This window comes from Trichechus manatus, unplaced genomic scaffold (assembly GCF_000243295.1).
Source record: "Trichechus manatus latirostris isolate Lorelei unplaced genomic scaffold, TriManLat1.0 scaffold00227, whole genome shotgun sequence".
Taxonomy (NCBI): Eukaryota; Metazoa; Chordata; class Mammalia; order Sirenia; family Trichechidae; genus Trichechus; species Trichechus manatus.
The window spans coordinates 3150216-3176451 of NW_004444163.1; the positions used below are offsets into that span (position 1 = coordinate 3150216).

At 42.7% G+C, this 26236-nt stretch overlaps 1 protein-coding gene across 2 annotated transcripts in view; it reads right to left on the minus strand.

The window, feature by feature from the left end:
- The window catches only part of SORL1 (sortilin related receptor 1), a 222857-nt gene that overhangs the window by 73639 nt on the left and 122982 nt on the right, over positions 1-26236 (minus strand). For both annotated transcript variants that reach the window (XM_004389001.2, XM_023742976.1), the window contains exons 19-24: positions 25631-25722; positions 24205-24451; positions 23373-23511; positions 8748-8921; positions 6276-6389; positions 2608-2730 (exon numbers count right to left, since the gene is read on the minus strand). In XM_004389001.2, coding sequence (XP_004389058.1) covers positions 2608-2730; positions 6276-6389; positions 8748-8921; positions 23373-23511; positions 24205-24451; positions 25631-25722 — 889 coding nt within the window. The remainder of the gene's footprint in view (positions 1-2607; positions 2731-6275; positions 6390-8747; positions 8922-23372; positions 23512-24204; positions 24452-25630; positions 25723-26236) is intronic.

A 26236-nucleotide genomic window follows, 5' to 3' on the forward strand; every position in this document is an offset into this window, starting at 1 on the left:
GGCACTGGTGAGTTTCTGCAGGAGAGACCACAAACACAGAGGTATAAGGACAAAACCTTGTCATATGGCATCAAACCAATGATCCCTGCAGCTCAGAATTCTGTCTCTGGTATCAAAGCTCATAAGGGTTACAGACAGAACCATTATCATTGATTAACCAAAGATAGCATGGACAAAGAAACCTTTAACCAGGGATATAAGGTCATCTAAGACAGTTTCCCAAATGGGCTACAGGTATGCAGAGCTATCAATACCCTCAGACTCTTGCAGCTGGTCGTCTCTAGAAAAGACCGTATTTGTTCACAGAGCCCAGTGCACTCCATAAATATTATCAGCTTCTAGGCTTGCTCTAAGAAGAAAGCCCTGGTGATCTACTTTGGACAACTGGCCAATGGAAATCAATGGTCGATCCTGTTGTACATGGGTTTCAGTGAGTAGGGTGCTGACTTGATGGAGGCTGACAACAACAACATGCTTGTTATGATGGGAAGAGGTTGAAAGCAATGACCTAGGAGGTCAGTGACCCCAGGGAGAAACAGAAGACTTCTAGAGACAGAGCCTGTGGTTTCAGAAAAGGAGTAACGAGAGCTCCAGGTATGCTGATCAATGGGAGATGCTCAGCTCAGGCAAAGTGAGATTAGCGCTGAGCTTCCAAAGAGGGGAAACACAAGTGAAGGATTTTCTATGGGCAAAACTCCAGGGATGCTGGTAGGTGTGCTGTTTCTGAAAGAGTGGGGGCTTGGGGCAAATGAAGCAATGCAGCCTGATCAAGACTTGAAAGGAGCCTGCACTGACAGCATCTTTCATAGGCCCTTGGGATATCATTACCACAAAATTTTCAGATTGAATTTTAAAGATCCTCAGAAAACAGGAGTAGCCAAGCAAGGGACCCAGGGCAGCTGTCCAACTTGCCTAACCCAAGAGACAGATGATTGTTAAGTTGTGATTCAGATATTTATGAGGAAAGAGTCTGGAGACTAATGAAGCAGACTGGATCTGTAAAAGGGACTAACTGGGATCTTGGGATGGGTTCAGGATAAACTGTCAAGAATGGGCCATGAATGAAAGATCTGGGGACTGACACTGTATGAAGGTCAAGCCTGGGCCTGGTGCTGAGCTAGATGACCCCAGAGACATGTAGCTATGTGGACTTGCCTTCCTGCTATGGCAAACCTAGCTGTGCAATGTTACAGTACGAGTGTGCTGTGCTGGGGATGAAATGGGAAAGGAGACAGGTGCGAATCCAAGGACATATTTTCAGGTACTTCACATTTTTACCAAGATGAAGGAAAATGATGTAACCCAAAACAAGTTCCTCTGAGACCCAGGCTAGGAGAATCTTCTGCATGAAAGTGGGCCTGGATGTGCTCTGTCAGATTAACCGTGTGAAAGTATGGATGAGCAGCCCCTGCTTCCCTATCTCAGTGACAGTGAGTTAAAGTGTCTGCTCACCATACAGCTGCCCTGTCCACACGCATGAGCACAGCTTGACTCTCCCTGCCTCTGTAGACAGGGAGAGGCAGGCCGGCAGGGCCATACTGACTCCTCACCTTGTCTGGGTCAGTGTCTGGACTCCATCTTTACCTCCCTTTAATGCCTACGGTCCCCCCAATCTGCAGCAATATGTTGCATAACATTTCCTCTGTAGACAGTAAGCAGCTACACATTAAGACCCGAGCCTATTGACAAGGATGGGCCTGCGTGGGACTGACAGGGCAGTATGTACACAGAAAGGGCCCAGAATCAGAAAACAGGAGAAATGGGTCCTGCCATAGACTAACTATGTCACCTTGAGTAAGTCCTCTGAATTAAGGACTTCAGTAACTTAATCTCTAAATTAAAAGAACTTAACTACAGACTCTCTATCATTTCTTACAATTCTAACAAACTGTATTTTCTAAATATAAAATACTTCCATTCAGAAAACAGATGCTTAATCAATGCTTATACCATCTGCTGACTCCAAAAAGTTTATTGAATTAGATTGGCCAAAGACAGTTCACAAAAGTACAGTACAGATATGTGTCTTTGGGAGGCTAAAATCAGAGGTATGGGCAGTGTCTACACACCTATTAATAACTACCGGAATTCATTTGGAAATCTTCCTTACTATTATATTATATTTCATCCTTATAGCATCTCTGAAAAAAAAAAAAAAAAAAAAAAAACAAGCCAGTTGCTGTAGAGTTGACCCCAACTCATGGTGACCCCATGTGTGTCAGAGTAGAACTGTATTCCATAGTGTTTTCAATGGCTAGATTTTTGGAAGTAGATCTCCAGGCCTTTCTTCCAAGGTGCCTCTGGGTAGACTCAACCTCTATCCTTTAAGTTAGCAGCTGAGTGCCTTAACCATTTGCATCACCCAGGGACTCCCTGAAAGATACAGCAGGGTCTCTTTCCTCATTTTACAGATTAGAAAACAGAGGCTAATCAAGAAGTGAGTAAGTGACAGGAGCTGAAGCTAGGCTCCATCTTTTCTGCCCATGAATCCAGTGTCCTATTTACTCTGGATCAAATCTTTCCAGTGGAAATGAATCCTCATGTAAAAGCCAACAGCAAGCGCCACCGAGTACACATGGTGTTCCATCTGGAACAGTGTCTCCTTACCACAGTGACTTTCATCGCTGTTGTCTCCACAGTCATCCTCCAGGTCACATTTATAGGAGAGTGGAATGCAGGTCCCGGACTCGTGGCAACGGAACTGGGTGTCCAGATCACAAATGGTGGTAGCTAAAATGGAAAAGAGATATGACACACCAGTTAGGTACAACTAATTCTTCCCAAACACAAGCATACCTCTGGAAAACCAATTAAAAAACAGTAGCTACAGAAATTAAATCTAGACTCATGGTAGAAATGAAGTGCATGAGAACTTGAAATTCACAACTAAGGGAGATAAGGGCTTATCTTTCCATGGACAGCTTCCAGATCTGAACAGGGCTGGGAAAAGTGAGAAACTGTCACCTGGCCGGGAGAGAGATGGGCTAGATAGATTGCCTCCCAAGATCCTTTCAGACTTGAAGGCTTGCAAACGTGAAGGTTCCTTCCTAAGTGGCAGAAATACCTTTATCTAGAAAACTACCTTTAAGGAAGCCCAAGTTCAAACAAGATGCTGGCACTTCATCGTATATATGATAAAGGTAGTGTGGAGGTAAATTCTGTGGCAAAGACATGGGTTCTTCGGGCAGTCAGGACTCGGTTTCAAACCCTAGCTCTGCAGTTAATCTAATCAAAAACCCTGGCAATTAATTTTAACCTCCCTGAGCCTCAGTTTCCTCAACAGTAAAGTGAGGATAACATTTATAGTAGCGAAGCACTTGTGATCAGTCAGAAAGACTAGATCTGAATCTTGATTCTACCACCTACGACCCTAACCATCTGTACCTCCGTTTCCTCCACTGTAAAATGGAGAAAATACCTGCCTCATAGTATTATTATGAAGATAAATAAGAAGGCAAAGTTGGGAACAGAGCCTATAAAAAAAGATATAAATATAATGGCTGGAAACAAACGAAGTTCTCTTCCTTGGCACCCCTCTGGCACCAGGATGAGTACAGAATTAGATTTGTTCTCTCTTCTACAGAGAAATTTCCTGGGCTTAAGCACAACTCCTAGGAACTGGGGAAAAGACTGCCAGGAAAGTCGTAGGGAAGAACGGCTGTTCTCAGGGGTAGCTGATGGGTGATATGATAAAAGAGAATCCTGGATGGAGTGTGTGGGTGGGCAGTGAAATGAAGAGCCAAACGGTATCACTGCTGTTAGACACCCTGGCAGCTCTTAATTGAGGCTCCATTTCTCCTCTGTAATTGAGCTCTTGGTGGGAGGAAGAGGATGAATGTAAAAATGACAAGACTGCAGGGGATTCACGTCAAAACCCTGAGCATCTGACAACTACCCAGCTGGAGAAATCTGTTCAGGAGGGAGGGGAATCTCCTGACAACATCCCTCCCACGTCTCCCTTCACCTCCCCTCAGCTTCTCCTCCCTGGCAGCTTACGGGATGCCCCAGTTAACTTCCGACACAGTTCCCGTGGCAGCCCGTGCCTCTCCTGCAGCCCTGCCCCAGCACAGGAAGTACCCTCCCCAACTTGATAAGCATTGCTTTCCCTGGCGCTGACTTCCTTGATAAGGGAAGCTGGGAAGGTCAGTGCCATCTCTTGTTCCCAGCCACTACTTTCTAAGACCCTACATTCCTATCTCCTCACGTCTGCCACATCTGACTTGCCGGGACCTGAGTCAGTTGGAGTCGGGAAAGCACAGGGCAGAAGGCTAGTGTCAGGGTCTCAGGAAGGTCAATCTCAGCTGACATTTACACCAAACCAGGAAAAGGTCAGAGCCAGCTCCAGACTTCAGTTCTACTCTGACACACACAGGGTTGTCATGAGTCAGAATGACTCGATGGCAACTCGTTTTTCTGTTTGTTTTGTTTTGTTCGCTTTTGCAAGCCTGCCATTCATTAAGCTCTTCTCCCTCCGTGTGAAAGACATTCACTGGAGCCAAAGGATTCAGGAATTAAGGAAAGGTTTTGGTAAACAACCTCCAATAAACTACAAATGGCAGGATGTAGTATTGCAGGGCCCAGAGGAGTCTAATGAACTGAATCCTTCTAAGTTACTTTCTGGGTTAAGTGGCCTGTGGACCTGGCACAGGTTGCATGGGTGGCTGGCTAAATACGTTTGCCAGAGGCCAGGCGACTCTCTGGAGCCACCCATTAATCTGACCTCACAGTACAAATTGGCAAAATGAGCTTCTGGATTTCCAAAGGTAAAATAACTGAAAGAGAAGCCCTCTGCCTTATTTCTGGCTTCCCTGCCCACTGCTTATCTTCCCAAAGCCAAAATCTCAATGGCTCCCAACTGTTCTTCTGATAAATTCAAACTTCCTGCCCAGCTCACAAGGCCTTTGCCGATCTGGACCCTGCCCACCCACCCTTACCTTGCCCCACTGCCTCACTCACATTCTCTGGCAACCCACACCAAACCTTTTCAGGTTCCTGTCCTTGCAACACACACTCTGACCTCTGGGTGCCACATGTGCTCCCTTGTCTAAAGATTTCTTCCCTCTACCTCTGCCTGGCTCACCCTACGCACTCTTCGGGACTCTTCACTAAAACCTACCCAAGTTTGAATGGGGCACCCTTCCTATGTTCACATGGCCTACCCGAGCACAATTCATCACACTACGGCAACTGCCAATTTACTTTTCTGACTCATGAGAACAGGGACTGTCTCCACCCTGGTCACCATTACGTCCCCCAGCCCAGGACCTGAAACAAAGGGTACTCAGTAAATACTTGTTGACTGGATGGGTGGATGTACTGCTATCTGAGAGAAGGGCAGAGCAGCTCCTTATAAGATGATGCTGAAGCTACTAAAAATTAAGTGAAGAAAAGATAGATAGATAGCTACAAGTTTTGGCAAATAAATTATCCATTATAATTAGTTGTTTGCCTTCCACTCCTGCTAAACCAAATCATATACTTTAATAGTTAAATCAAAACAGTTGCTGACTCATGGCAAACCCATGAGCGTCAGAGCAGAACTGTGCTGCATAAGGTTTTCAATGGCTTATTTTTCAGAAGTAGATCGCCAGGCCTTTTTTTCTGAGGCACCTCTGGGTGGGCTTGAACCTCTAACTTTACAGTTAGCAGCAGAATGCATTAACCATTTTTACCACCCAGGGACTCCACTTTACTAGTTAGGACCTTAGAAAGCATCCAGTCCAAAGATGACAGTCACATGGCACACATGTCCACGCCCCACAGCCCAAGCCACACCAGGCATCACTAATCAACTAGAACTCTCTCTCTCGAGCCTGGCAGGCAGCTGGCATGCTTGGAGCAGCATTCAAAATAAAACTTGTTTGCCATCTCTGAAAAAGCTGAATATCAAATTTACAAACCAAAGAACTTCATCTGGTCACCTGCCCAGAGTCACCTGCTTTATGACAGTGATAGGGCCAAGATTAGAGCCCAGACTGTCCAACCCCAAAACCAGCTCAGTTTCGGCCATGTGATGCTTACTTATAAATCTCTTGTAATGAGCAGTTTACTTAGGTGTTTTTTTTTTTTAATCTTTTAACAAATAATATTAAAAATAACATATATCTGAGAAAAAAGTGTAATTGCTCATGGATACGATTTTTTCTTGGTTATCCAAGCCCCATCAGCTTAAATGGCCTTCATCAATCACTGGTGACCAGTACCCTAAGCTGTAGGCCCCCTGAGTAAGGTTAAACACTCAACATCCTGGTGATCCACCAGGCCAGAAGACTCACGGCAGTTTCTCTCATCGCTCATGTCTCCACAGTCATTGTCGAAATCACACCACCAAATGCTGTTGATGCAGTTCCCATTTCTGCAGCGGTACTGGCTGTGCAGACAGGTGCTGTCTAGACGTCAGGAGTCAGGGAGGAAATGAAACCAGTATTATTCTTACTGCTGGGCCGCAGGACTTTCCCTTTTGAGTTTCCTCAAATGCCATGTCTTAGATGGTAAAGGGGAATGAGGGGTGCCAAGCACACGAGCACACAGGGAAGGAAACATCTGATAGTGGCCTCTCTCCTCTTTCAATGAAACTTAATGGAGAAGAGGAAGGCTGAGGTGGTTATGATAACGAAAAAGGACAGTGATGATACCAACTGGGCCCACTGTGTAGAAGACACATATATCAACATTATCAAATACTAATTGCACAGTAATTTATTATTGGGCTCTGTCTACACAGTATTACAACATGTCAAAATAACAACGATCCACTGCCGTCGAGTCGATTCCAACTCAGAGCGACCCTATAAGATAGAGCAGAACTGCCCCATAGGGTTTTCAAGGCTGTAAATCTTTATAAAGCAGACTGCCACATCTTTCTCCAAGGGGCAGCTGGTGGGTTTGAACTGCTGACCTTTCAGTGAGCAGCCAAGAGCTTAACCACTGCACCACCAGGGCTCCTCATTAAAACCTACATATATATATATACACACATATATATTCAATATAACTATATTCAATATATCTTTATTCGATCCACATACAGTGAAACCTGTGAGAGCTAGAACTCAATGGGACTGCCTTCTTTTTCCGGGTCTCACAAGTTTTCCGCCTTTGACAGAGTGCAGTCTTACTACTTTTCTCTGTTAGTGGAAAATATTTGAGTTTTCCTTCTCCGGCAGGTTTCTGCCTTGCACAGGTTCCGGCTTTCGCAGTTTTCACTGTATATAGATACACGTTTGATTATCAACCAAGCGGGTTCCTAAGATTTTCTCTGTGTACCCTGAGGAGTTTTTCTGCCCCATGACTTCTTTAAAGCAAGCAGTTCTAATTCCTCACACAGAAAAAACATGCTTTGTTTACTAAACTGGGTCAAGGACACCTGACAACTGGCCTCTTGTTTGGATAGCCAAAGGCATTCCAATGGGGAACATGGAAAAGCCTTTTCTCTCCTCTTGGAACTCAGTGTTGACTCTCTCTGTTGCATTCCAAAATAGCTTTAAGGTGATATTCAGAACCTGGAAGAAAGTCTCCTGTTCCCAAGAAGGGAAAGCTCACCTCTTTCCATTTTACTTCTTAAGGAAGACAGACTGTAAGTGTGATGACTGTGTACTTTGCTGCCCTGGACTGAGAAGGGAGGGTGCGATTACAAAGTAAATAGAACCTTGGGGACAAGGAAAAGCAGGAATTCTGGACATCGATCCAGGTACTTCATAACAAAGACCCCTCCCGGAGGTTCACCTCAATGACAGAAATATGAGGCTGGGGACTGAGGAATGGTAGGGGTGATAACTAGAAAAGAAAAATTAAACAGGTTTTCAGAAGAACAATTTTAAAATCCATGTATTCAAATTCAAAGGGAGAGTGGGATAAGGCTAGAATGGCCATTTAGTCACAGCTTGGAAGTAAAGACTTCACTTGTATAGACTCAAAGCCCTTTGCGAACATTGCTCCAAACATCAGGAGATTTCGAGTGAGGGAGGGGGCGGTATTGTGATAACTGCTAGGTGAGACTGGGTAACTCAGAAGGAGTAAAACCAATTATTTTCCAAGTCATGTTGGTCCAACTTACAGGAGGCAGAAGAGACTGGAGAACTTAGATGTGGGGGATGGGTGATGAGAGGAATGAGGAAAAGAACAAAAGAAAGGTGAACCCCAAGGACACCTGTGTCATCTGACATTAAACTGAAAAGCATGGCTACTATTTATGTACAAACAGCTTAGGCCTGTTTGGGATAAATACTCAATTACCCCAGGCCTTAGTACCTGAACCAGGATGTCTACAGGAATCTGGTGATATTGCTGTCAGCTGCTTCCAAGCCAGCCCCCAACTCATGGCAACCCCACAAACAACAGACTGAAATGCTGCCCAGTCCTGCGCCATTCCCATGATCAGCTGCAGATCCAACCATTGTGATCCATAAGGTTTTCACTGGCTGATTCTGGCAGTAGATCATGGGGCCCTTCTTCCTAGTCTTTCTCAATTTGGAAGCTCCACTGAAACCTGTTCAGCATCATAGCAAGCCTCCACTGACAGATGGGGTGGTGGCTGCACTTCAGGTGCACTGGCTGGGAATCGAACCTGGGTCTCCTGCAAGGAAGGTGAGAATTCTACCACCGAACTGCAACTGCCTCAGATAGGGATCTAGTGGATTTTATTTTTACCTTGGACTTTATTCAGTAACCCAAAAAAATTAGGGAATAGAGAACACCAGGAGGAAGAAGGGAAGGAGGAAGATGGGCAGAAGAGGAAAAGCACGCACCTTCTTTGACACAGGTGTTGTTCTTCAACTGATAGCCCTGAGGGCAGTCACACATCAGATCCCCGGATGGTAGGACCCTGCTCGACACACCATCTGGGCACCTGCAGATTCTACTGTGATTAGCCTTGGGCAAGCAGAGTAGGCTGCAAGGCTTGGACACGCAGGCATTGCTTCCTGGAGTGAAGACAAACAGTGTGGGTTAATAAACAACATGAAGCCTTCAATGGGAGAATGAAGTCCAGTGCAACCTCTTCATTTTACAGACATGGAAACATGAAGCTCAGAAAGGTCAAAAGGGAAGGTCTGGGCTCTTACTGTGTCGATAACCTCCGCTCAGAGCCTTGAGCAAGCGCCTGACCAACAGGTTCACCAACCACTTGCCTTCCACCCTCAGCTAGATCAGATGGCCCCAGTGTCAAGCAGGGCAACCAGATGTTTCTTCTGGGAATTTGGAACCAGAATACTGAGAGACTAAGAAAGTAGCCAAGGGCAGTGGTATCCCTAGGGGGGTGCAGACCACATCAGGTAACACTGTCTGAAGGGGTGACACTAAAATGACTGTCTATAAAATTTTTGTGCAGTGTTTCAGCAGAAATTCATTATTTTCTATAAAAATATCCCTACAGTTAGTTATAACAACAAAAACATTTTTTTTAAACCCAGCTTACATGTATCAATATACCTGTTGTTGTTACTTGTTGTTAGGTGCCATTGAGTCGGTTCTGACTCCTAACAACCCTAATGTACAAGAGAACGAAACACTGCCCCGTCCTGGACCATCCTCATAATCGCTGTTATGCCTTAGCCCACTGTTGCAGCCATGGTCAATCTATCTCGTTGAGGGTCTTCCTCTTTTTTGCTGATCCTCTACCAAGCAGGATGTCCTTCTCCAGGAACCGGTCCCTCCTCATAACATGTCCAAAGTACATGAGGTAAAGTCTCACCATCCTCACTTCTAAGCAGCATTCTTGCTGTACTTCTTCCAAGACAGATTTGTTTATTCCTCTGACAGTTCACGGTATATTCAATATTCTTTGCTGACACCATAATTCAAAGGCATCAATTCTTCTTCGGTCTTCCTTATTCATTGTCCAGCTTTTGCATGCATATGAGGCAACTGAAAATACCATGTTGGCTTGGGTTAGGCACACTTTAGACCTCAAAGTGACATCTTTGCTTTTGAACACTCTAAAGAGGTCTTCTGCAGACAATTTGCCCAATGCAATGTGTCACTTGATTTCTTGACTGCTGCTTCCACGGGTGTTGATTGTGGATCCAAGTAAAATGAAATCCTTGACAACTTCAATATTTTTTCCGTTTATCATGATGTTGCTTATTGGTTCACTTGTGGGGATTTTTGTTTTCTTTATGTTGAGGTATGATCCATACTGAAGACTGTGGTCTTTGATCTTCATTATTAAGTGCTTCAAGTCCTCTCCACTTTCAACAAGCAAGGTAGTGTCATCTGCATCTCACAGGTTGTTGATGAGTCCTCCTCCAATCCCAACGCCGCATTCTTCTTCATACAGTCCAGCTCCTGGGATCATTTGCTCAGCATACAGATTGAGTAAGTATGGTGAAAGGATAGAACCCTGATGCACACCTTCCTGACTTTAAACCACAAAATATCCCCTTGTTCTGTTCGAATGACTGCCTCTTGATTCATGTACAGGTTCCTCACGGGCACAATTAAGTGCTCTGGAATTGTCATTCTTCACAGTTATCCATAATTTGTTATGATTCACACAGTCAAATGCCTCTGCATAGTCAACAAAACACAGGTAAACATCTTTCTGGTATTCTCTGCTTTCAGTCAAGATCTGTCTGACATTAGCAATGATATCCTTCATTCCACATCCTCTTCGGAATCCAGCTTGAATTTCTGGCATTTCCATCAATGAATGATCTTCAGCAAAATTTTACCAGTGTGTGTGATATTAATATTGTCCAATAATTTCCCCATGCTGTTGGATCACCTTTCTTTGGAATGGGCACAAATACGGATCTCTTACAGTTAGTTGGTTGACCAGGTAGCCGTCTTTCAAATTTTTTAGCATAGACAAGTGAGTACCTCCAACAGTGCATCCAACTGTTATTTCGTCAATTCTGGAGCTGTGTTTTTCACCAATGTCTTCAGTGCAGCTTGGACTTCTTCCTTCAATACCATGGGTTCTTGACTACATGCTACCTCCTGAAACGGTTGAATGTCGACCAGTTCTTTTTGGTACAGTGATTCTGTATTCCTTTTACCTTCTTTTGATGCTTCCTGTGTCATTCAATATTTTCCCTGTAGAATCCTTCAACATTGCAACTTGAGGCTTGAATCTTTTCTTCAGTTCTTTCAGCTTGAGAAATGCTGAGTGTGTTCCTCCCTTTTGGTTTTCTAACTTCAGGTCTTTGCACATTTCATTACAATAGTTTGCTTTGCCTTCTCGAGCCACCCTTTGAAATCTTCTGTTCAGCTCTTTTACTTCATCATTTCTTCCATTTGCTTTAGCTACTCTACTTTCAATAGCAAGTTTCCGTCTCTTCTCACATCCATTTTGGTCTTTTCCTTCTTTCCTGTCTTCTTAATGATCTTTTGCTTTCTTCATGTATGATGGCCTTGATGTCATCCCACAACTTGTCTGTTTTTCGATTATTAGTATTCAATGAGTCAAATCTATTCTTGATATTGTCTCTAAATTTAGATGGGATAGACTCGAGGTCATATTTTGGCTCTCGTGGACTTATTTTCTTCAGCTTCAGCTTGAACTTGCATATGAGCAACTAATGCTGTGTTTCACAGTTAGTCCCTGGTCTTGTTCTGACTGATGATATTGAGCTTCTCCATCGTCTCTTTCCACAGATGTAGTCAATTTGATTCATGTGTATTCCATCTGGCAAAGTAGATGTGTATAGTTGCCGTTCATGTTGTTGAAAAACGTGTTTGCAATGAAAAAGTTGTTGGTCTTGCAAAAGTCTATAATGCTACGTCCGGCATCATTTCTATCACCAAGACCTATTTTCCAACTACCAATCCTTCTTTGTTTCCAACTTTTGCATTCTAATCACCAGTAATTAGGCATGGGAAAACGTCAACAGTTTGCTGCGGAACCCATGGCTCACAGCGGCCTTCAAGAAGAGACTTCATGTATGGGGTGCCTGGGAAAGGACCTCACGAGATGTAATCCATACCGAAGGCTGTGATCTTTGATCTTCACTGGCAATTAAAAAAACACTACGGGAGGTGGAGCCAACACGGCACTACAGACAGAAGCACCACACCGTCCCTCCACAGCAAAAACCTGAAAAACTAAGTAAAACAGAGACAAACATCAATCAGGGAACCCAAAGTGTCAAATGAAGAGATAAAGAACTCAACCAAGCACCGAATGGAATAAGAAACTGACAGAACAGAGAGCGAGGAGAGTTACGAGCGAGGTCCCCTATCAGCTAACGCAGCACGGATCCACCATCTTGGACTCCTATCAGAGACCAGCAGACAGGGAGTATGGGAAAGGAGATTCACAGAGATCCCAGCAGGAGATAGAGCACCCGCATAGGCACAACCTACTGGAAACCTGCCCCACACTGACCACTGACTTATTTTTTCGGCCCAAGTATGTGCCACAAACAACCCATCCCAGCCCCTCCCCTTTAGCTAGACCTGCCTTGCTGCACCATAGCTGAGTGACTGGCCCTGCCCATTGGACAAAGAGGTGAAAAATATCGTGTCCACAGATGGGCAAACAATAAAGAACACACAGCCGGCCTGCTCAGACATAACCAGATAAAACAAAAAAGCAGTATGAAACAAACAGATCTACAATCAATAAATGAAGAAAATAACTACTGAATGTCCCGAACATAGCAGACAATATCAAAACGTATGAAAAAACAGGACAGGATGGTTCCAGTAGGCATCCAAAATAAAACAACATTTGACTTTCCAGTAGAAGAAAAGGAACTAGAACTAACTCATAGGGAATTCAAATCTCTAATATTCAGAGCTATCCAAGAGTTGAAGCAAGAAGCAGACAAAAATGAGGAAAAAGTAGACAAATTCATGGAAAGAGCAGGCAAATTCATGGAAAATACAGACAAAAAATGGAAGAATTCAAGAAAATAATACAGGAACAAAATGACAAAATAAATTCACAACTAGAAATCATACAAAAACAACAATTAGAAATCCAAAACATAAACAACAAGATTTCAGAAATGGACAGTGTCACAGAAGGGCTGAGGAACAGGTTTGAAATAATGGAAGACAGGATTAGTGAAATTGAAGACAAACACTTGGGTACAATTTTGTTTGAGGAAAAATCAGAAAAAAGAACAGAGAAAAATGAAGAAACCCTGAGAATTACATGGGATACAATCAAAAGCAAAATCTGCAAGTGACTGGAGTTCCAGAACAGGGGAAGAAAACGGAAAACACAGAGAGGATCACTGAAGAATTGCTGACAGAAAACTTCCCCAATACAATGAAAGATGAAAAGCTGACCATCCAAGAAGCTCAAAGAACCCCATATACAATAGACCCCAAAAGAAAATCACCAAGGCATATCATAATCACACTCACTAAAACCAAAAACAAAGAATCTTGAGAGCAGCTCGAGAAAAATGAAAAGTCACATGCAGGGGTAACAAGACTAAGCTCTGATTACTCAGCAGAAACCATGCAGGCAAGAAGGCAATAGGATGACACATATAAAACCTTGAAAGAAAAAAATTGCCAACCAAGAATAATAAATCCTGCAAAACTCTTGTTCAAATATGATGGTGAAATTAGGACATTTCCAGATAAACAAAAATTAAAGGATTATGTAAAAACAAAACCAAACTTACAAGAATTATTAAAGGGAATCCTTCGGTTTGAGAACAAACAACATCAGATGACAGCTTGTATCTAGGACACAAGACAGCACCAGACAGATACCAACCTAGGAAATGAACTCTCAAGGACTATTCAAAACCAAAAGTTTTACAACAGGGAAACAGAGAGGTTCATCTGCAAATGACAACAATGTCAGAACAATAAAAGAGGGAATAAACAGTGTAGGTATAGAACTTTCTAATGGAGAGGAAGACAAGGTGATACCAAGTACTAATAGACTGGTTCAAACTTAGGAAGATAAGGGTAAATTTCAAAGAAAGTTAACAAACCTACTCATCAAAATAAAGAAGAAAACATAAAGTCTCAGTAAAAACAAAATCTACAGGAACAAAAGAAATGAAAAAAAAAAAATCCACAAACAAAAGTAATTCAGCACAGGAGAGTAAGAGGAACAAAGAAATCATCAGCACCACAAAAAAAAGCACTACAAAATGACAATAAATGCCCACCTATCAGAAATTACACTGAACATAAATGGCTTAAATGCATCCATAAAGAGACAGAGAGTGACAGAGAAGATAATAAAACAAGATCCATCAGTATGCTGTCTACAAGAGACACATCTTAGAAGCAAAGATATAAAGTTATTAAAAATCAAAGGATGGAAAAAAATATATCAACCAAATCACCAGTAATTATCCATGCATCTTGATTTCATGTTTGATCAATTTCAGACTCCAGAAGTTTTAGCCTTCTAGCTATATTTTTCAATACACTTACAAGGTTAAAACTCTATGCTAATCTTTTTGGACCTTCTAATGCCATCCAGTCAGGACTGTCATTATTACCCAACTACAATGATGCTTCCAATACGTGGTTTCATCTGCACGCCCTACAATCATGTGCTGTTTTTTTCACTGCTGTCAGTGTTTTTATAGTCACTGATTTTTTCAAATTTTATGGTGTTTTAGCTACAATATTGTGGTAATTAGTACTTGTGAACCTATATCAATAATTTTTTTTGGAGAATGAAGTAGTAATTCAAGGAAAAGAATGTGAAAAATAAGAAAATGCTTCCATTCAGTTACTAATAATGTCATAGAAATGTAGAAAGATTTTACAAAACAAATTTGTTGTTAGTATTCATATAATTTAAGAAACATTACATTTAAGCAATGTACAACTATATTTATCACATATTATTCTATGATTAAAACAGATGATAAACATTACAAAGGATTCTGTATCGTCTTGTTATGGGAGGAGGTCCATGCGGGAGGGGTGATGCCATGAGTTACCTCTCACTGAGTGACACCAACCCTAGTGATGCTACTGGCCAGGGGAGCTTGAGCTGGGAGAAGGGTCATGCTGCATGACTGTCAAAGGTGTTACATTCCAAAGGTGTAGACAAAACCACTGCAAGTCAAAGGTGTAGAGAAACTAACTCTGAGAGTGCAGCTCAAGTGAGTCTGCACAGAGTCAGGATATGAAAGCAGATTTATGGAAAGAAGAAAGGACAAGACCATGGCCCTGGAGGAAGACAGAGAGAGAGAGACAGATGGTGGCTTGCCATGCCCAGGTTGAGTTCACATAAGGCTCACCTATGCTTCCTATCCCTGGGTTCCTTACTACCTCCCTTTATGCTTTCAACAGCACTTCTTATTTGCACTAGCTTGAGTGGGTTTCTGTTCCCTGTGACTTAATTAGAACATATAAATGGATAACAGCTGGGCCAGGACAAAAATCTAGGTCTTCCCTTTCTTAATTCCTTTATGTCAGAGGACAACTACTGAGCTAAATGAGGAGCCATAAGACTCATTAGCCACCATCATGAGATAGAGTCACATAAGGGCTACTTAATGTTGTTCTATCCCACTATTCTCCCACTACAGTCTTTTCTCTGGTCCAACTAATCATAGATAATGCCAGGTAAAGTCCATAAGATCCATCACTGCACTCTTGAAAAAGAACATTTGTGGAGGAACAAAAACGGAGGCCGTGCTTTCCTCTTTCCCACAGTGGAGGGGAGGGATGCATAAACCATTTTCTAACAACTGAAAACATGATACGACTATGGAATAACATAAAAGCCATACATATAGTGAAACGTTATGTTCTTCCTTTTGTCTGTGACTATTAATTATTTAAAAGGAAACAAAGAAAAGCTTTCATAAAACTCAACCGATGATGATTCTTCAATTTCATGGACAGAGACCCCCACCAGAACCATATCCAAGTAAACTGTTTCCATTCAACCAAGATTTTAGCCATGCCATGCCTCTCCTGGCCTGCAGGCTGGAACATGAGATTCGTTACTGACAGTCAGTATTGATACAGGTGATGATACACTCAACAGTAGAGTGTGTTGGCAGCTCATCTGATTTCAATTAATACTGCAAATAAAAATAAAAATCACAACGATACAGCAACAGTGTTGCCTTGATGCTAAGGATAAGAGAGTATGAGGCATTACCAAGTAGATAAAATACACACACCAACAGAGTTAAATTTGTATGATGAAATATTCAAGAAGGTTCAGTAAATAACTGAATCAACCATAAAGGCTTGATAACCATAGTGGAATAGCTAGCTGACCAAAGCAATAATGCCAATACCCCGTGGTTATCAGTTCACCCTAACCTGTTCCGTGGGCAGAGACTGCTCTTTTATCTCAAATATACATGCCAATAGCTCCAGGAGTGAATACAGAATCAACGCAGAGCCACCACTAATGGAAAACAACTCAAAAAGGCATCTGGAACATGTGCTTTGTATTCAAAGGACAGCACATTACTCAGTGTTCCAAGAAACTGAATAATAATACTATGTTATTTTAAAATACTAAATTATAAGATGACATTTTCACATAAGTGTGTCCATAAAATAACGTGACCACCATTTTCACATGAACAGCAAAATGTTCTACCCAAGCAAGCAAGAGTCGAGAGCACAGGATCCAAAATGGGGTGCAGAATTTCAGGGGGCTGATCTAGGCAAAGATGTGTGAAAATGCTTTTGTGACAGGCAGCAACCAGGAGCAAATCTAAAACCAGGGGCAAATCCAAAACCAGGGTTAAATCCCAGACCAACTCAGACAAGCCACTGACCCCAAGTGGGTAGGCAGTGCAGAAGCTTGCAGGCTGGTGTGAATCCACAGCACAGAAAATGAAAATGAAAGCACTAAATCAGAGAGAACCTGAGGGGACAGAAGGAGACTTTAGCAGAGTTCACAGAGCCACCAGAACATAGCCATAGACCCTTTCTATAAACAGGATGCTAATAGCTTTGTGTGGGAGAGAAGGACAGCATGAAGAGTGTCATGCTGATTTGAAGAAGACACAAGTGACGGCTATCATCTTCACAGATGTTACCAAACTCTTAGTCCCGTGATCTTTTCACTGGGCATAGTCGCAATATCTTCAGAATTCTTCTTTGGAAAATATCTCTAGAACCAGTTCCGGAGTGAAAAAGCTATTATCTTGACAGTTACCAAAATCAAATCAAGCCCAAATAATGAATACTTTCCGTCATGATAGATATTTAAAAGTATATACTTAGTGCAGGCTCTAGAAGAGAATTTCAAGAGCTCAACAATATTTTAAGTCATTGCAGCACCAACTGGATGCATTGATAGCCTTGCAAAGCAACCACTTTAAAGAAAAAAAAACACTCTTGATGAAGCATAAATTCTAGTGATATTATTTAAAAATTGGTCAGGTATAAAGTCAAGAAACATATTCATTTATAACAAAATAGCCCAAACTGACAAATGTTATAAGTGAACAAATTTTTTTTTATTAGAACACCTACATTTAAAATCTAGTACTTCTAAATCATTGTCATATCACTGTTGTTGTTAGCTGCTATCAAGTTGACCCTAGACTCATGGTGAACCCATGCACAAGAGAATGAAATGCTGCCCAGTCTTGTTCCATCCCAGTGATCCATCGCAGATCAGATCACTGTGATCCATACAGTTCTCACTGGCTGATTTTCAGAAGTAGATGACCAGGCCTTCCTTCCAAGTCCATCTTAGTCTGGAAGCTCTGCTGAAATCTATTCAGCATTTGTGGTGGTTAAGGTCATGTGTCAACTTGGCTGGGCCATGATTTCAGTGGTTTGGCAGTTATGATGTAGTTTGGCAGTCATATAATGTTGTGATCACTTCTGTGATGAGATTTGATATAATGTGATCACCTCCATGATGGGATCTGCTGTGAGTTGCCGATCAGTTGAAAGGAGTTTTCCTGGGTCTGTGGCCTGCACTGAATATAAGTGGACCTTCTGACAAGACTCGTGGACTTTTGCTCACTCTGGATCCTGCAGCTGGCTCCTACTCGTCTGACCTCCAGTTCTTGGGACTTGAGCTAGCAGCTTACCTGTGGTTGTGCCTGTCGATCTTGGGATTGGCTGATCTTCGCAGCCTGTGAGCAAGAGCTCTGCTCTCTGACCTAACGATTCTGGGTTCACCAGCCTCTGCAGCTACGTGAATCAGGAAAAGCCTCTAAACTGACCCACAAACTTGCGACATTCCAGTGTCTATACCTGAGTGAGCCATTTCCTTGATATAAATCTCTATCTATGTATATTTATATGCTTTACTGGTTTTGCTTCTCTAGAGAACCCAGCCTAAGACAGCATCATAGCAACACTCAAGCCTCCACTGACAGATGGGTGGTGGCTGAGCATGAGGTGCACTGGCCAGGAAACAAACCAGGATTTCCCACATGGAAGGCGAGAATTCTACCACTGAGCTACCAGTGACCTCATCATATTACTAGGAGACTGTAATTCCAACAAAAGATGATCATAAAGAGAGAGCAGAGCCTAATGGTTTTATTAAAGTTCAAGCTCTGAAGTCAGCTAGGCCAGGACTGAAATTCCTACCGCTTACTAAATGTGTGACCTAAACAAGTTACTTAACCTGATTTTCATGTTCTCGTCTATAAAATGGGAATAATAATAGCATGCATGGGTTCTGGGAAGTCTGACTGAGATTATGCATGCCCATAAAGCACACTAATATGGTGCTTATGACATAGAAATCCCTTAATAAATGTAGTTATTGTCATCATTATTAGCATTTTACAGCTGGCTAACAGGAAGTCCTGTATGTGTCAGGAGCAGATAACAAAAAGAATAAAGAATGGCTGGCATCAGGTGTTACCCACATGCATTGTGAATTTGCAATACCCCTCAAGCCCAGAAAAGCAGGAAGGTTAGAACCAAGAAGTGCAAGGCCAAGAGGCATGCAGTGTACACAAGTAGTGTCGGCTGCCAGATGCCACCGCAAATGCTTTGCATTAACCAGAACAGACCTGTCCGAGAGATTACAAACTCACTTTTCTGGCCCTGTGTGTGTGGGCATGTGTGTGTGGGCAGGAGGTCTCAGCTTTGGATTCCCCTGCTCACAACCACAGGAGAATAAGAAGGAACCCCACAGGCAAATGGAGGAAGGAGCAAAGAGAGGGCGATAAGGAGCCCTGGGCCAAAGGGAGAGTGTGGCCTGATTCTGCTCAGTCCTGAGTCCATGCTCTGCCCACCAGCACACATGTCCCTTTAGATCAGCCTTTCCTCTATCCAGACTCCACCCCAACCCCAGAATCGCTCTGGTTAGTTTGAAAGAAGGTGACTCTTTCATGCAGGAAGGGGGAATCACACCAGGAAACCATGCACACACATGCTCAGGCCATAAAGCCCCTCCCCGCACCACCGCCGGGGCACGGTGTGATTGCACATAGCTGTGTTCCTGCTGTTGGGAAACGTGACCAGTAAAAGCTGGGGAGCAAGAGCCTAGGCATCACCGACTTCATCAGAACACAAGTGCTTCTGAAGCAGCTGGCTGCTACATGTTTACCACATGCGTGCTTAAAAGCACTTGTAAGAAAGAGGATCAGCTTTTCTGGACTGGGTGGTAACTTAAAAAAACCAGATGCCATCGAGCCAATTCCAACTCATGGTGACCTCATATGTGTCAAAGTAGAACTGTACTCCATAGGGTTTTCAATGGCTGGTTTTTCAGAAGTAGATCACCAGGACTTTTTTTCCAAAGAGCCTCTGGGTGGACTTGAACCTCCAACCTTTCAGTTAGTAGCAGAGCACATTAACCTTCTGCATCACCCAGGGACTCCAGTAACTTAAAGAGCTGCTAAAAATTCACCGTGCCAGCAGGGTGGATCGGTAGGGTTAGATGTCCTCTGCCAAACAAAAGACCCTGAGATTTGAGTCACTGACGCTAAGAAGCATGATTCCTTCACCTCTTCCTATCTTAAAACAAACACCTTCTATGAGATAGAACGCGACTTCCCCAGTTAGTGGCAGAACTGGAACAAAAGCCCAGCTCCTACACTAGTGAGGGTACTCTGGGGAAGCTAATTAATAACTGAGATTCTGTTCCCTAATCTGTAAGCCATGGCTTGTAATACCAGCCCCCCCTACCTTGTGAAGACCTAGCAATAATACAGCTTTACATTTGGAGGATACTCTACAGTTTTCTAAGGGCGTTCTCAAGCTGTCTTCACTGGTCTCAAAAGAATAATAATGATACCAAGAACTGTTTTATTTCCTCTGCCAACTTTTTCTTAGCACAGAGCCAGCCAAGAATCACAAAACAGTATCAACATTCTTGTTCAAAACAGGAAACCTAGCTGTTTGTCAATAAAGGGGAGTCAGCAGATCCAGGATGTGATTTAATCCTGTGGAAATAAAGAGGGCACTTTTTTTTTTTTTTAAATTGTGCTTTAAGTGAAAGTTTGCAGCTAAAGTTAGCTTCTCGTACAAAAATTTATATACACATTTTTCTGTGACTCTAGTTGCTCTCCCTATAATGTGTCAGCACACTCCTCCTTTCCACCCCGTATTTCCCATGTCCATTCAACCAGGTCCTGTCCCTTTCTGCCTTCTCATCTCGCCTCTGGACAGGAGCTGCCCATTTAGTCTCATGTATCTACTTGAACTAACAAGCCCTCTCTTCACAAGTATCATTTATTGTCATACTCCAGTCTAATCTTTGTCTGAAAAGTTGGCTTCAGAAACGGTTTCAGTTCTGGGCTAACAGAGAGTCCAGGGGCCATGTCTTCTGGGGTCCCTACAGTCTCAGAACATTAAGTGTGGTATTTTGACTAGAATTTGAGTTCTGCACCTCACTTTTCTCCTGCTCTGTCAGAGACTCTCTGTTGTGTTCCGTCAGGGCGGTCACTGGTGGTAGCTGGACACCATCTAGTTCTTCCAGTCTCAGGCTTATGGAGTCTCTGGTTTATGTGGCACTTTCTGTCTCTTGGGCTAATATTTTCCTTGTGTCTTTGGTGCTCTTCATTCTCCTTTGCTCCAGGTGGGTTGGAACCAACTGATGTATCTTAGATGGCCGCTCCCTAGCTTAAAGACCCCAGACGCCACTCACCAAAATGGGACGCAGAACATTTTCTTAATAAACTTTCTTATGCCAATTGACCTAGATGTCCCCTGAAACCACGGTCCCCAGATCCCTGCCCCTGCTACACTGTCCCTCAAAGTGTTTGGTTGTATTCAGGAAACTTCTTAGCTTTTGGTTTAGTCCAGTTGCGCTGATTTTCCCTGTATTGTGTATTGTCCTTCCCTTCACCTAAGACAACTCTTACCTACTATCTAGTTACTGAATAACCCTCTGCCTCCCTCTCCACCCTCATAACCATCAAAGAATGTTTTCTTCTGTGTTTAAAACTTTTTTTGAGTTCTTACAATAGTGGTCTCATACAATATTGGTTCTTTTGCAACTGACTAATTTCACTCAGCATAATGCCTTCCAGATTCATCCATGTTATGAGATGTTTCGCAAATTCATGGTGTTATCGTTGCATAGTATTCCATTGTGTGAATATACCATAATTTGTTGACCCATTTGTCCATTGATGGGCACCTAGGTTGCTTTCATCTTTTTGCTATTGTGAACAGTGCTGCAATGAAAATGGGCGTGCATATATCTATTCCTGTGACAGCTTTTATTTCTCTAGGATATATTCCAAGGAGTAGGATTGCTGGATCCTATGGTACTTCTATTTCTAGCTCTTTAAGGAAGCGTCAAATTGATTTCCGAAGTGGTTGTACCATTTTACATTCGTGCCAACAGTGTATAAGTATTCTAGTCTCTTCACGACCTCTCCTATATTCATTATTTTCTGTTTTTCTGATTAACGCTAGCGTTGTTGGGGTAAGATGGTATCTCATTGTAGTTTTGATTTGCACTTCTCTCATGGCCAATGATCGTGAGCATTTCCTCATGTATCTGGTAGCCACCTGAATGTCTTCTTTAGTGAAGTGCCTGTTCATATCCTTTGTCCATTTTTCAATTAGGTTATTTGTCTTTTTGTTGTTGAGGTTTTGTAGTATCTTGTAGATTTTAGAGATTAGAAGAGGGCACTTCTTAAAGGGACTATTCTTCTTGAGAGAACCCTGATCTCTCTCCTCTAGAATCAACAGTATGGTTGGGAGGTAAACAAAGGTGAAAAACGGAGTAAGGAAGACTTCCTACTGAATAGTCTAGGACTCCACAAACAGCAGGTCAAAGGCTCCCAGGAATTCTTGCGGATTCACACAACAGATCTTTAAGACAGCTACTATCTATACCCACCTGCCACTTTTCCCCTTCCTTTTCATCCCTTCTTTCAACAAACATGTATTGAACAGCTACTAGGTGCTAATTAGGAGGGGTTCTGGTGGCACAGTGGCTAAAGCACTCAGCTGCCAACCTAAAGATCTTCAGTTCAAACCCATCAGCTGCTCTGCAGGAGAAAGACATAGCAGTCTGTTTCCATAAAGATTACAGCCTTGGAAACCCTATAGGGCAGCTCTACTCTGTGCTATAAGGTTGCTATGAGCTGGAATCAATTCAACAGACAAGTGGTTTGTTTTTTTTGTAGGGAGAGTGATTAATTGCTTGTTGTTATGTTGTTAAGTTGGCCCCCAGCTCATGGCAACCCCATGCACAATAAAATAAAACACTGCCCGGTCTTGCACCATTCCCATGATTGGCTGCGGATCAGAGGGTTGTCATCCATAAGGTTTTCATTGGCTGATTTTTGGGAGTAGATTGCCTAGCCTTCCTTCCTAGTCCTTCTTAGTCTGGAAGCTCCGCTGAAACCTGTTCAGCATCATAGCAACATGCAAGCCTCCACTGACAGATGGGTGCGGCTGTGTATAAGCTGCACTGGCCAGGAATCGAACCTGGGTCTCCCACGAGGAAGGTGAATTCTACCATTGAACCACCAACAGCCTTACTAAGTGCTAGGCACCGGTAAAATTTAGTGAGCCAAAAAAGACACATTCTCCGCCTTTGTGGGGTTTAGGGTTTTATGGTGGGGATAAGTTCATTAAATCACCACATAAATACATGTCAGGTTAACAGACATGTCATCTGGGCAACCAGAGATGAGAACCGAGTCCTGTCGGGAAGTAACAGCTGTTAAAGCACCCAGCACAGCCACAGTGTCACATACTGTAAGTGTGCCAGGCAAGGATTAACCACACGCTGGGGCTCTCCCAGCTGCAGCAGAAGCCACACCAATAATCAAGAAGGGACCAAGGCAGGAGGCGGTTGTAATTACCCACCAAGCACCAACACTCTAGGCAAGCAAAAACACGCTGTCTTCCAGCTGTTTGTGTATCATTGGAAAAGAAATTAAGATGTCATTAAGAAGAAATTAAATAATGTACATGTTGTTGTGACAACAAAGATGCTGGCTGCAGATCCTACTCTGGCAGTGATTGCCCACACCTAGCCCTTTGCTGACATTAAGACTGCAGACATTAAGGAGGTGACTCTGCCTTACCAGTGGTCTTTCCCTTGTAGAAAATCTTCATGTCCATCAGCCCAGTGAGCTGGCTTGCCAGAATCTCCATCTGGGACCCACTGTATTTGGAAGCTCGGAATATGCTGAGCTGTGACCAGTCATCCCAGTAGATTTCATTCTAAAAAAAAATTTTGCTCTTTAGTCCAGCTTTTTGGTCCCGTATTCTGAATCCCCACCACCTCAATAAGGACAAGAGTTCCCCCATGCAGTGAACACCAAAGATTGGCCTGATCAAGATTTCACTGAAATGAAAGGGTCAGTGATTTTACCCAAATCTCACCTAATATGAACACAGAAGGAGCTGCCCAAAAGAAACTCTATCTGATAAACATTAAACTTTAACCCCAACCCCTCAGTTGAAAATCTGCTTTCCAGTATTGGGGAGAATCATTTTGTCCTCTAGAAGCAAAACAGAAGTGAAAGGTGATACAGGTGGAGCAGGAAGCGAGCAAACCTCACGAGAAACAGTGAAGCGGATCCAAGATGAGGTTACCAACACTGACAGGCCAACTAGGAATTTCCATGTGAAGTAACCTCAGTCAACTTCTAACCTTTTGAAATGCAGAGACCAGCAGAAGACCAGCCCCCTGGCACCTCTGCCTGCCTTCATTCACTAATTATCTAAATTATTAACTTATTGTTTAGATAATTATTATAACGATAATGCTGAAATAAATTATCTAAATAATTATCTCAAATTCAGAAATGAGCCAATTTTCTAGAAGTTAGCCAAGTATCTCTGCAAAAACCCAGAGAGCAGACTCTTAATCTTAACACACTCTTCACGTACTCTGACAGCCCGAGCACTCACCTTAAAGACGGCAATGGCGTAGGGGTGTGGGAGGTTGTCCAGGATTACTGAGCGCCACTGGCCACTGAAGCTGATACGCTCAATACAGTCCAGGTAGGCGTCTGTCCAGTAGATCCACTGGTCGTCCACAGAGATGCCGTTGGGCCACTTCACATCCTCTGACACAAGGCGATGAACAGCAGAGCCATCCATGTTGCTGCGATAAATCCCAGGCTTCAGGTCTCCCCAGTCAGTCCAGAACATCATCCTGGTCAATACCGTGAAACAACACAAATCCCATCAGAATGGGGGAAATGGGAACTCAAACGCTACCCCAAAGAGGTAAGGAACCCCTCCAGAACAATCAGGCTGCTTAATTCAGAATTATCATTATAATCTATAATTGTAATATTTAAAACCACTTAATGCCTTGATCCAGAAACTCATCTGGTGGAAATTTATCTTATGGATATAATCAATTTGTGCAAAGATAATGTACAAAGATGTTCACCACAGTATTGTTTATACTAGCAAAAAGTATACATACAGTAACCTAAATATTACTCTGTAAAAAAAACATGATAAATGATTCTGCATACAATAGAACACTATGAAGGCTAAAAATCTACATTTACTCACATGAAACTATCTCTAAGAAAAAAGATGCAGAATAATAAACACACTTGCATTCTATTTGGTGCATGTGTGCGTTTTAAGGAAATATGCTTGCATGTGGGTAAAAAGAAAATCTGTTAAAAACTCTGAATAATACAAAAGAAAGTAATAACACTGATTACCCCTAAGAAATGTGAGTATGAACGGTTAAATGTGAGAAAGGAGGGAACAAATATTCTTCATGTCATAAAATTCAGTGCTCTTTTAATATTTTTAATAAAGTGCATATCTTATATAATTTTCTTTTAAAAAAATTGTTGTAATGCTCAATCAGAAATGCTCTGGGAGAGGATGGGGGTAGAAAGGCTAATCTAGAATCTCCCTCTTAGTTATATTTCCTTCTGTTAATATGTTAATTAAAAAGGACTTATGAATTGCCCAAGTGCACACCAACTGGTAGGAAGAAAAACAAACTTTGACATCCTGGGAATGGATTAAAGGTTTATGTCATGCATGAATCTCCCGCTATCCAACCAGGACTGACCATGCCTACAGAAACACTTTGTTTAATATTACCTTTACAGGAGAAACATCCCACAGACGCAAGACATCCGGATGCTTAAAGAGATTCTAACGCTTGCTAATGAAACGGGCGTGGAGTTAACCTGACTGAGAGGACTAAGCTATGGTTTAAAAAAAATCTCAGTGAATAGATTATTTCAACCACAATCATGAGAAACAGAGTTTTTGTCCAGCAGTTTGCATTTTCATGAGTATCTGGCCGTTGCAGCATTTGACACAACGCTGATTTCCTTTTCTAGGCCACACTCACCCCTCTTGGGGAACTAGGACCAGAGCCCGGGGCCGGTCAAGCACAGAGGAATTGACGATCGCGAGTCGGAAGTCGCCATCTGGATTAGCTACCTGACAAAAAGAGGGAAAAAGCCAAGATGGAGCTGAGCTCCTTAAAACGTCCACATTGCAAAAGTCTCCCACTCGTCTCCTGCCTACAGACACATGCTCTCTAAACTCGCCTGACTCCACTGCCAGACATGTCTGAGAAATCTTCCCTCATTTCCAATTCGAACACACTGTTCCCTCCTCTGGCTCAAGTGGTGGTTTTCACATGGTCTGACATAGGAACTGTTGGGGGCATGATGATTTGCACAAAACCAACCCACTGCTGACAAGTTGATTCCAACGCATAACAACCCCATAGGGTTGCCAAGGCTATAAATCTCCGAGGAAGCAGACTGCCACATCTTTCTCCCTCAGAGCCACTGATTGTTTCTAACAACGTACCTTAAAACTCACTGCTGTAGAGTCGATGCCGATTCGTAGCTACTCAATAGGACAGAGTAGAACTGTCACATAGGGCTTCCAAGGCTGTAAATCTTTTTTTTTTTTTTTAAATTGTGCTTTAAGTTAAAGTTTACAG